At 44.2% G+C, this 12,835-nt stretch overlaps 1 protein-coding gene across 2 annotated transcripts in view; it reads left to right on the top strand.

Annotated features, from left to right (window-relative positions):
- Positions 1–12,835, top strand: part of CDH13 (cadherin 13) — a 1,008,956-nt gene that overhangs the window by 518,190 nt on the left and 477,931 nt on the right. For both annotated transcript variants that reach the window (XM_059045502.2, XM_067020415.1), the window contains exon 5: positions 8,199–8,351. In XM_059045502.2, the coding sequence (XP_058901485.1) occupies positions 8,199–8,351 (153 nt within the window). The remainder of the gene's footprint in view (positions 1–8,198; positions 8,352–12,835) is intronic.

Genomic DNA, 12,835 nt, shown 5'->3' on the forward strand with positions numbered 1-12,835 from the left:
GAGCCTTGAATGCGTTTCTGAGAGAGCATGAATTTTCCCTGAAAGTGATGGCGTAGGGGGGCCCTTGAAAGGTTTTAATCAGGTGTGATCCAATTGTGAGAGAGAGTAGGTGCTTCAGGGGATGAGGCACTTGAAAGCCTCACACAGGTTCTAAGCGAAGCACATGCAAAGCAGAATAGAATGTCAGGCTTTCAGTTGAAAATGATTGAAATTGTATTTATGTTTGCTGGTGTTTCCAAGCGTCAGACTTAACATTAAAATTTGTCCTGAATTATAAGAATAACAAGGATAAGCGTTGAAATTCTCAGTGAAAGGGCAGCCAACACGCATTTCCGGGGAGAAATTGTTCAATTGTTCGTGTTTATTACTTCCAAATGGGAATAGCTCCAGGTTCATAATGCTGATTTTGTTACACTGCTTTCTCTGAACTGTGGTTCAGATGAGTGCATAAATATTTGGTTTAATATTTCTTTTACGGGAACCGTTAAAATCTGAACTGATGGAAGGGAGAGGAGCAGAGCAGTGGCAAGGAAGGAAAGCTCGGCAAGTTAATGAAAGATTAAGTATGTGTATTTCAACAGTGCCCAAGGGCATGATTAATTTATTATCCTTTTACATGGCAGAAGGCATGCACAACCCCCCAAATTGCACCGTTACTATGCCAAAACTCAGAGAGTGTGAGAAGGTAAAGATGTTCCTGCCGGGAATTTGATGTAGAGAGGAAATGGGTGACCCCTTGGGTACATATAAATCTGGAAATTGAGACTTGGAAGTCCTTAATCTTGGCTCTGCCTAAGATGAGTATCTCTGCTCCTAGTCTTCACAGGGTGGATGTGTCAGCAGGAGTCCAGGCCAGGAACACTTTCAACAGTGCCAGTTTCCAGCGCTTTGTTGATTCTACTCCTGGGGCACTCCTACACAACCCAGCAGACTTTGATCAGTTGGCCATGTGGAGTGGGGGTTAAGGCCATGGGCTCTGGATACTTGGATTCAAATGCAAGGCCATTGTCTAGCTGACTTTGGTAAGGTGTTTGTGACTCAGTTTCTTTCTTTGTAAAGTGGGGATTAACATCAGTACGTACCCCATAGGATTGTGGTAAGGATTAAATGAACTTATGTATGTAAGATGCTTAGAATAGTGTGTGGCAGAGTCTTATTTTTCAATAAATGGTAGCCTCTGTCGTAGTTATCATCATCACCACCGTTTAATAGTCATAAAAATAACAATTGCCTTACATTATTGAATAGGTTTATGTACTGATGCATTAGGTATCTCTCAGATCACTTAACCACAGTAACCCTTTTAGGATAGGCATTATTTCCCTCATTTGGCAGAGGGTGGGAGTAAGGCTCAGAGAGGCCACATGACTCCCAGTATGTCCACATTGTTAGTGAGCTCCAGGCTGCAAACCCTGTTGTCCTAAGAGCTCTGTGCGTTAGTCAGGATAGGTTAGGTTCAGCAGTGGTAATAAGCAACTCCCATTTCAGTTGATCAAAGTAAAAAAGAAAAAAAATTTTTTTTAACCAAGCTCCATGTCCATTGAGGGGTTAGGCGGGGGCTCTGCACCTTGTCATTTTTCTTTCTTTGGGATCTAGGTTGATGAAGTCACCACTATTTGGAACATAGCTCGTCACCTTGGAGAGGGCAAAAAGAACCTGGCTAAGCACATCATAGCTCTTAAAGCTTTTACTCAAAATTAGCTGAAGTTACACATGTCACTTTCACTCACACTTCATTGGCTAAAGCAAGTCATATGGCCACAGCCAACTTCAGGTGACTGGGGAAGTATCATCCTACTATGTGACCAGAAGAAGAGGAGCCAGAATATTAAAGAACAGCCTCAGTGACTACTTCCCACTACCATAAATCTGATTCATAAGTAGAAGAGACAACAGGTATAGAAAATCTAGACTTTTCACTATGGGTTCCAAGGTACCATCTTGATTTTTGGTAGAACCACAAGAGGCAAAGTCAAGGGGCCCAATGAGCAGGAGGGTGAAACTCAGTCTGCATTAAGAAACCAGAAACTCAGGAAGTGATGCATAAGAATCCCAGTTATTCTCTTGGACAATAAAGAGATGGAGAAGTGTGATACTGATGGGCAGTGAATGAACTTTGGGCCCAGACAAGTAAGGCACAATGACTGAATGACCCCAAAATGACTTCTTTCTCTGGTCTGCTGTGACCTCTTTCAGCACATCTCCCATGTTACGTAATGTGGGCTCCATAGAGTATACTGAACTGCGGGCCCTTGAACGCTCTGGAACTCGTGAATGGTCAGTAAATATGTTGAACAGAGGAGAAGAAGGTAGAGGGAGATAATATGTCAGAGGAAGTTATACTCAAGAAGGAAACATCTTATTAAAATCACGGGAGAGAAAGAGACCATCAGGCTGAGTGAATGGTGGTATCAGTTTGGAATACACGAACAAATATAAACCAAGTTCCCTCAGTTAGAGCAGCGTTGTGCCAATTCTGCATGTAAATATGTGTATTTAAATATACATATTGGTCCTTTTGTGGCTGGCTTATTTCGCTTAACATGATGTCTTCATCCACATGGTAGCATGTGTTAGAATTTCCTTCATTTTTAAGGCTGAATAATAGTATTCCATTTTATGCCTATACCACATTTGTTCATCCATTTATCCATTGTTGGACACTTGGGTTCCTTACACTTTTTGGCTATTGTGAATAATGCTGCAGAATACTCATTCTTTCCATGTGTCAGTGGATCATTTAGTAAAGATGATATTGCACTTGGCCGTGAATAAATTTTTTAAAAACTCGCAAGAGTAGAAATTTCATAAGCCACATTATTCTATGACAAGTTGGAAATAAATAATAAAAATGTTAGAAATACTTGTAAATTAAGAAATACTCTCATCAAAAAAAAATTCTATAGCCTACAGAAAGTAACCACAAAATTATAGCTATCAGAAAATAATGCAAAAAACCCCCACCAATTAAACACTGAATCCTATGGAACTCAGCTTAAAGCTGTGCTTAGGCATCATCTTAAGTGCCTTTCTTATAAAAGAAGGGAAACAAAGCTGGTGCAATGACAGTGCTGATAGATGAAGGGTAAGTGTGGTGTATTCGGATTTCCCCTCATCATGTGTTATTGGAGTTTGATTTTCCTTCCCCAGTGCTCCACCCTGCCCTTAACCTTAGCACCCTCCACGGGAGGACGGAGACCATTTGAATTCGGCGGTGCACACAGCCAGCCCTGCCGGTATGAGAACCGCTGGTCTGTGAGGTTGGTCTCTAACCATCCTCCTCCTCCGGTGGATTGCCAGAGTGGTGGTTCTGTGCTTCTCCACCAGGTATTTTGGAGCTCTTGGGACTGGGTTTTCCTTAGTCCCCCTTGTTAATTTATAACCTAATGGTTGAAAGTGGTTGAGCAGCATGAGGGTGAGAGACGGGCATGGATCTGACAGCTGCCCAGACTGCTGAATGGCTAAGTGTCTTCAAGTTCAAAGGCGTGCCACAGACTACACCACGGATGAGAATTAATGGCTGCTCACAAATCACCTTAGAGAACCAACCTACTGATAAAAAAAAAATGTCTTCTAATAACTGTAGGTAAAGGCAATAAGTGGGTTTCTTCCTATTTAACATGAAGTAGAAAACAACTTCTACATTAGCATATACACCAAGCTCCAGTAATTACTCTTACATGTTTTTAAAAAGTTGTTTTGTTTTCGAGTTTTTTGTTGTTTTTTAACTGTATAATAAGTAATATCGGCTCATTTTATGAAACCAAAAATATTCTAGAGTGAAGGAAAAACTATCACCCCTACCTCCATCCCCCAAAGACCTATACTATTCACATGGGATTTATTGCCTTTGGAAATGTGCGGGAGCGGGGGCTGATTATTCTCTAGTTTTTCATCCTTTTGATCATATTGCTTATATACGTAGAATCTTTTATCCTTTGGAAATAAGCATCTCCTGATTTTCTAAATAGGTAGAATTAGAGCATTAATTTAGTTGGCTATGACAGGGTAGAAGTGCTGGGGTATTTGTGTTGGAGCTGCTTTGTGCAGCGAGCGCAGTGTTTGCTTAGACAGAGGGTCTTCTCACGAGGGAACCCTTTGCAGATTATAAGGATGGGGAAGCGTTCTAGGTCCCTTCATGACTCCCGGGCATTACCACTGCCTGGGAAGTTAACTTTGGGGATCTGTAAAAAGAGAAATGAGAAGATACTGAGGTTGCGTAGGTAAAGTGACCACATTTTTTAAAAAAAAAAAATACAATAGACTTTAGTTTGTGAGTTTATGAAGCATTTTATGACCTCATAAAAACATGCAAACAAAGTTGCACTTTTTTTCAAAGCTTTAATCAGGTGTCTTATATGTTCCAAACCCAGGAAATATTCAAAGAATAAGAAATAAATAGCCCAAGGGACAATTACCACCCCCAACAAAGAGGCCATCTGCTCTCTGTGCGTTAATAGACCTCAGTGGTGAGCAGGACTAGACCCAGATGATGAGGTTGTCTCCCTGGAGCAGGGTAGAGGGTCAGGAGAAGCTCCAGTGAGTAGGCAATCCCAGGCGCCGAGTCCAGCAAGACCAGGAGCGGCTCTAGCAGACAGCACGGGGAGTAGGAGTCCAGCTGACCTCGGCCCAGAGGAAGTGGGCAAAGTTCAGAAGGCCCATGGCTCATGGTGGCAAGAGATAGAACTGGAGCAGCAGGTGGAGGCCCATCAAGGGGGGCCCCGGGGGAATTTAATCTGGGAGCAGTGGGGAAACAGTGAAAGTTTCAGTCTGAGAGCTGTCTTGGCCAGATTTGTGTTTGCATTTTGGAATGACCGTTTAGGACAGGAAGGGAAAAGAGAGAATCAGAAACATGGAGGTCAGTTAGGAGACCACTGTAACATTCAGTTACTTACTTGGTATGCAGATGTTTGCTGAAAACTTACTGTGAGTGTTGTGTGTGTTCTTGGCCCTGACAACAAAACAGTCAAAAATCTCTAGTGGAGATCGGAGTTAAATTACAGGTACTGGAGGTTGGCAGAGGACAGAGCCAGAAGTTCTTAGTAAAGAGAATATACAGAACTTGATGTATCAAGTTCTGTACATTTTGATGTATCAAATACATTTTCCACAGGGGGGAAAAAATGATGTCAGCACAATTAAGTGTTGAATTACAAAGAATAGTAGGAAAGACCAGCTAATTGTGAAGCCCTGCTATGTGGTATAATGTGTGTTAACAGCTGCTGCAGGAGCAGAGACTCACGACAGAATTTGTTCTGGGCAGGAGTGCACCGGATTTCTTACATTCCATCACATTAAACAACAAGAAAAGGACGATAGCCTTGGGGCCACAGCCATAGAGCAGCATTTGGACAAATCTTAGGAGTTTAACGTAGTATAATAGAGGTCATCTGGAAACGCACCTGACTTGCATGGCACAACTTTGATTTCTGAGTCTAGAATTCAGCTTTTCATGTTCAGTGGCAGGTAGAGGAATGGGAGGATGGCAGTGTTTGCCTCAAGAGAGCTTTTAGGACTGTCTCCCACTGTGTTTCTTCCAGAAGGTCTGGGGTGCTGTGCTCCCAACCCTTTCAGAGCAGGGAAGGGTCAAGAAAGGAGAACAGATCACAGAAGCCTTCTCCTGACAGGTCCTTTCTAGTGGGTGTGGTTAGAAGTCCACTCTTAGGAAGCAGGACAGTGCCATAGCCCTTGTAGGTTTCCCATGTTCATTTCCCTTTAGTTAATATGGCCTTTGGAGAGGACTTATCCCACGGGTGTGTGTAGGGGAGCAAAAGGAAGAGGTTTTAATCCATATTTGGGCTGAAGTGGTAAGAGCAAGAGGGGAGCGATGGTAAATGTGAAAGAGACAAAGAGGAACAGAGTTGGCTCAGATGCCCCTTCCCACAGTAAGTCTGTTTCCAGAGCACTTCTGTCCTGAAACCAGAGACTTTTGTGAGTTTGTTTCTCAAAAGGAAATGTGTTCCCTTAGAAAGGGATTTTTTGGGCTTCCCTGGTGGCGCAGTGGTTGAGAATCCGCCTGCCGATGCAGGAGACACGGGTTCATGCCCTGGTCCAGGAGGATCCCACATGCCGCGGAGCGGCTGGGCCCGTGAGCCATGGCCGCTGAGCCTGCGCGTCCGCAGCCTGTGCTCCGCAATGGGAGAGGCCACAACAGTGAGAGGCCCGCATACCGCAAAAAAAAAAAAAAAAAAAAAAAAAAGAAAGGGATTTTTTTATATTGAGGCTAAGATATGTTTTATGCCTGGAGGTGTCAGTCTTACCCATTAACAACAATGGCATGACTTTGTTATTATTATCATTCTTATCTTAGTATTCTAATTGTTAGCTCTGATTTATTGAGCCCCTTCTGTGTGCCAGGAAGTGTACTTTGCACACAGTATCTCAACAAACTCTCAGCAACCCTGGGAAATTAGTGTCATTATCCCTATTTTATAGATAAGGAAAGCGAGAGCCAAAGAGGCAAAGAATCACATTCAAGGTCACAGGACTGATCATCAGCCAAGCTAGGATTGAGACATATGTTTGTCTAATCAGTGGAGCTCCTCATTAAACAGATATTGGCCTTGATCCCTGCTGTATGCCGGGCACTTTGCCAGGCATGGGACCCAGTGGTGAGCCCGATATGCTGAGGCTGTTGACCTCATGGAGCTTCCAAGCAGTGGGGCTAATGTCACTTGGATTCAATCGAGTCAAGCAGTGACTAAAAGTTCTTTTCATCAGAAGATACCACATACCTTATTTTTAGTCTTGCTTTGGATGATATTTTCTGTTAATTAAAAAAAAAAATGCAAACACAGGTAACGTGTTTAATCAAAATTCTCAGTGTATTTTAATAAAGAATACTTTAAATCGGAAAAAAACTGTACTGCCCTATGGACTGCATCATGCTCTTACTCCACTGGTCCTGGCAGAGGAGGCTTGCCATGAGGCTCACGCTGCCTTAGGCACCACTGCCACCTGGTGGCACACGTCAGAATTGCAGGCATGGTGCCCACAGAACTGCCACCACCACACCTCTCCCTGATTCCACCAGAAGGTTCAGCCACCTAAATCCTCCAGGCTCAGTTGACTATATTCCAATAGGTGCCTGTTTACTTGTAAATTGATGACAGCTAGATCAGTATTAGCTTTCTTTTATCTGTTCTGAATGTCTATTGTGTTAGTGACCTGTATAGTGTTATAATCAAATTAATGTCTGCAGCTATTGATGATAAAGTGATATTAAATATACATGAATGCTTGTTAGAACTCTAGAACTAACCTGTGCAAATTATGATTTTCTCTTTAGTTGGATACTTTCGGATGACATCAAAAAATAACATAATTTGCCCCCTAATTACCTCTCAACCTCACCTCTCCTCAAACCATTCTGGAATTTTCGAGGCTCTCTCACCTGCCTGCTGCCTGTCTATGCTGTTCCCTCTGCCTGGAACTGCCTTCCTATATCTTTACCTTTTGAATGTATTCTTTAAATGTCAGATCAAGGCTGACCACCTGCAGGGAATTCTCTTAAAGTGAATTCAGCAATGACAGCGTTGCACAGCAGTGCCCCTAGGGAGAGGGAAGATGGCTTCTGCATCCCATCCTTGTCTCTTTAATGACCGTGGCGGGCTTGCGTAATCTCCCTGAGTCCCATTGATTTCATTCATTAAGTATGAATAGTAACGTCCCCTGCCCCCAGCATTGTTGTCAGAGATTTTTTAAAGTGTGTGTAAATTTCCTTCTCAGCACCATGCCTAGTACCTGGTAGAAGCAAGGGCATAGGTGGTGCTGTTGATGCCTGCATACATGTAGATACCTAGAACCCTGATTAATGCCCGCCCGGCATAGGACTGTCAAATGTTTTCCGTTGCTTATTTGGTCTTACTTGCAGAATAAAAGCCTGTTTCCTGGGAGTTAAAAATAATATAAATGTCCAACCTTGAACTTCATGAAGTTACTTCCCTCTTAGATTCATCACTATACATCCCCCCAGGGCTGGTAAGCTTCCCCGGCTGAAAGCCACAAAGATTTGCATATTAGGATGAAAGGTGTTAAACAGTGATGCTATTTTTGGTGATGCTGCTTTAGTCAAGTTCATCCAGCACCTCTGCGTTGGCATCTGTGATCAGTGGATTGGTCACTGAGGTGTATTTGTACTGTGCTTTCTCTGTGTTTCCCAGCCAGAGTCTTAAGTGTCGCTCTGTTTCTCTGACCAGGTAGTCGATAGTGACAGACCGGAAGGGTCCAAGTTCCGGCTCACTGGAAAGGGAGTGGATCAAGAGCCTAAAGGAATTTTCAGAATCAACGAGAACACAGGTAGCGTCTCCGTGACACGGAACTTGGACAGAGAAACGATCGCTACCTATCAAGTGAGTACCCCTCCCCCCACCCCGAGTGACCACCCCGCACGCAGAGATGTGCCTTTCAAAGACTGCTCCCCTCCCACTGAGCTCATTATTTCTATGCCTCATCAAACTCGGGGCTGTGCGGCTTTAAGTGTGTCTCTGTGGAAGCCAAGTGGCATTGAACCCTAACAGAGCAGCAGTGGGGGCCCCATCTCATCAACGGAGCCCCCCAGGTCTGCGCGAGACTTTGGGCACTAAAAACCAAGAAGGGGGACCCTGGGGGGACCTCAGAGGAGGTCAGAAAACTTACATTAACATGGGCTTTCCGGAAACCAGCTTGATAATGAAGAGCTGTAAAAAGTATAAACCCTTGGACCTGATCATTCGACTTTTAGAAAGCCATCCTAAAGAAATAGGAATTTAGTTAGATTTCTGTACAATGATGTTATAGCAGGACACGATCCTTAAAATGGAAACAGTTGCTATATATTCAGCAATATATAATGGTTAAATTAAGGCACAATTTTGCAAGGAAGTTTTCTACAACCATTTAAAATATTTTTAAAGAAGTTCTAGTTATATGGGAGATTTTCAAGATATCGAATGGAAACAGACACACCAACACATATGGCATCCTCATTACAGATGGAGTATTTACACATAGCATGATGGGTATGTTTGTGAAGAAGCATGATGGAGGAAAAATCAAAGTGTTGGTTGTTGTATTTGGCGTTGTTGATTTTTTTTTTCTGATTTTTCTACAATGTACTTGCTTCTCTTTTATACGGAGAAACAAAAGGCTATTTGTAAAAGGATAGTTTCAGAAGTTGACACCTGTTCAAGATTCAGAGACCAAAGTTGTTGCACACAGATTTTGGGGTGAGCATTAAATCTCATACAGGTCCAGGTCTGTCTTATCCCCTCTCTACGACACCCCCAAGAGTCCCATCTCACAGCCTCTGTTAAGGACCCAAGCCTCTGAGGGCAGTAAGCTCATTTTTCAAGAAATGGGACAGGATTCCCAGCCATTTTCGGGGAGAGCCCTCTGTGGGATGCAGCGCACTGAGCTGGAAGCAGGCAATTGGGAACGAGGCCCAGTTAACAGAGTTTGCTTTCCATCACCATTGCCCTTCACGTGCGCATTTCCCTGGATTGGGCTTGCGGGGGGCGGGGGGGGGGGGTGGCCAGTTTCTAGGACTGGACTTGGCATCTCTGGTTTTCTTCGTCAAAACACTGTGTAAGAACATCCCAATCCCACTTCAACAAAATGACTTCCTCTTCCCTAAAAAAACCTCCTTTTCTGCAGACAGAGGGTGGAGGGACATTGCATTGGAAAGTCAAGTGCTCTGGCTGGGAAATGGGTACCCTGGGTCTAGCCTCCTCTGTCACCATGAGATGCTGACCTTGGGAAGACCAAGTAAGCACAGATCCTCAGGATTCCACCCATAAAATGCAGCTAACACTTGCCCAGCTACCAGCTGGATTGCTGTGAGTTTCCAGTGAGGAGAAGATAGAAGAGGGCATTAGAGGCATTAAAATACTAGACAAATACAGGGCAGTGGGTGAGGAGAGGCCCATCCAGCCTCATTCTGAACGGTGTGTTCCAGGGTCCCAGGTCCTTGGAGGACCTCCCTCTCCGGAACTTTGCCAAAAGGCAGGTGCTGTGAGCATCTGCAGGGGGTACCATCTGTCAGAGGACGCCAAAGGGGGACCAGTGTGCGTCCTCAGCGAACCCCCGGCAGGGAATCTGGTTGTTGTAGAAATTGAATGTTGGCACCGTCAGAAGTTCCCAGGTCCAGCTGGACTTGACGGTGACCACAGGTGACCTGGCAGCTGTCAGTGTCCAGCTGCTGTAGGATAAGCCAGCTGCAGACCATGGGTAGATGCCCTCTACTTTTTCCCTGCCTGTGATGGGAATATCTCTTAATTTTCAGACACGAGGAACCAAAGATACGATACATTTCATAATTTCATAGCATGGTGATTCAGACCTCTGGGGTTAGCAAATTGCCATTCAAGTCTCAGCACTGCCGTTTACTGTGCTGTTTTTATCTTGGGCGACTCACTTATCCTCTCTGAGGATTTTTGATTCTCCTCCACAAAGTGGGGATAGTACCAGCATCTCTAAGGACTGTATAAAATGAAATAAAAGTATTTTTGCAAATTCTTAGCACAATGCCCAGCACCTAGTGAGCATTCAGTAAACCAGAGCTGCTCTTATTCATTTTTTTGTGGAAAAAGATTTAAAGGTTTTGGTTAAGTTCCACAAGTTTTTAACATCAGTTTCCTACCTTCAACCATGAGAAGGTTGACATCTACCACAGACTCATGGTTTTTCCTTCTGTCCTGACAGGAACTGAACTTCATAGCATTTGCTGCCCCTCTTTTAAGTAAAGAGAGAGATTCCTGGAGGAAGCTGAGCTCTAGAATTACCTAGGAAATGAAGAGGGTACAAGATAAAGAATTAAGGAGCGGAAGTCTTCTTGGGGGTGTTCTGTAGCCTGGAAATAGGACTAGCGTGAATCAGAGAAGCTGGAAAAAACTGGTTGCCAGGAGTGCGAACTGGTAAATGAGAGGCTGAGAGATGCCTTTTTGCGGTGACTCCGTAGGAGCTATTTTAAGAGCTGAACAAGAGTTTGGATGCATGCATGGCTAACTGATCCTCTCTGATGTTTGTGGGACCCAGAGGTGGTTTAAAACTTTGTCACCCCTTTCGGAGTCCTTCCACATTCAGAGAGAGGTTTCTGAGCTCCGTAAACCAGAGTGAACATTCTCCTTAGACGGCAATGACCTTGATCTCCAGGGACAGTGAGGGGAAGATGCCTTGGGGCAGTTACAGCGGGAAGAACTGAAACACCAACATTCAAGGACTGATAGGAGTGGGAGTGATGAGAAGGTGGCCTTTGGCCAGTCAGGCGGCTTGGTTTTGATGTTGCCAAAGATGACAGTCAGAGATTTTCTTTAAGGAGAATTTTTGATTCATGAAGTGTCCCTTTCCTCCGGCTTCCGAAAGCTGAATGCAGGGCTGTCAGGTACAGCTGTGCAGGGAGTTTACTGCACAAGGGAGATGGCTGAGGGATGAGAAAGGCCTCATCCAGCCCCCAGTTTGCTCACCAAAAGCTGCACTGCAGTTCAGGGCTGTGTCCACAGGGAGAGGGCGGCCCCTTTCTAATGCTCACAAAGGTATCAGAGGGCAGGGTTGAGTAGAAAACCCCACGATTTTTAAATTTTTAATTTGGGTCACTTTTATTTTTATGTAAATGATCATAGTGATTAATATCAACGGCTCTGGGGTCAGAAAATTGTTGTTCAAGTCTCAGCACTGCTGCTTACTGAGCTGTGTGATCTTGGGCAACACACTTACCCTCTCTGATCTTGTGATTCTCATCCATAAAATAGGGATAGTACTAGCACCTTTAATGCTTGTATTGAGTTGGCCAAAAAGTTCATTTGGGTTTTTCCATAAGGTGTTACAGAAAAACCCGAACCATCTTTTTGACCAGTCCAATAAAAGATGAAATGAATAGTTTTGCTAACTAATAGTTGCTAAACAGCTAGTATAATAGAGTCTGGTCTGTAGCATAGAGCATCTCATATTTTTCCTTAAAGTGAGGCCATGTAGTATGCAGCAGTTACAAACATAATTTTGCATGTAGCCATGCTGGCTGAATTAAAAGCACAGCTTTTATGGACTAGCTATGGGAACTTGGGCAGGGTATCTGCCTTGATTTTATCATCTGTGAAATGGGGACAATAATAATACTGATCTCACAGGATTTAATGGGCTAAATGAGTTAATGCGTGTCAAGCATTTGGAACAGTACCCGGAACATGGTAAGCCCCATACAGTCCTACCACATGAGTGAGAATTAGTGACGGGAAAGGCAAAGGAGGTAAATGAAAACTGGTGGTGGCCCAGCCTTCGCATCTCAAGTATGAACTTCCCTTAAATAATCTTGAGTTTATTTGTAGTTTCATAATATACTCCGTAGCACATTGATTGATTCTTCAATTCATTCATTCTTAATATAGTTGATTGAGGACCTGCAGGGTGAGGAATATAATGGAAAATAAGACACACCAGGTTCCCTGCCCTCACGGAGCGTTCATTTTAATGCCTAGGCTTTGTTTCAAAATAAAGGGATTTCAGTTCCTCGCCACTGTGTGCAGGTGATACGCCAGGGAGTAGCGCCGTGTTCGTTGTTCGTCTTGGTTTAGCCCTGGCGCAGGGCCACATGTGCCCAGCGGCGAGGCTGCTGGGGCTTGGCGGACATACAGTGTCTGAAAGGAGTACCAGGGCTACAGCAGCCAGACGGTGGCCTGGCCTGAGCCACTCTTCTCCAGCCTCACGGGCACCCAGTTTCTAATGCCAGGCCCCCCCTGCCTCTTGCTCTTCACTTTACTCTCTGTCCTGTCTCCGTCGTGTCCCTGCTGAGGAAGGTCCCTACTAATTACTCTGTGTTTGTTGCTGCTATTCCTGGAGTTAACGAGGACTGGGTCCCTGCCTT

Source organism: Kogia breviceps, chromosome 18 (assembly GCF_026419965.1).
Source record: "Kogia breviceps isolate mKogBre1 chromosome 18, mKogBre1 haplotype 1, whole genome shotgun sequence".
Taxonomy (NCBI): domain Eukaryota; kingdom Metazoa; phylum Chordata; class Mammalia; order Artiodactyla; family Physeteridae; genus Kogia; species Kogia breviceps.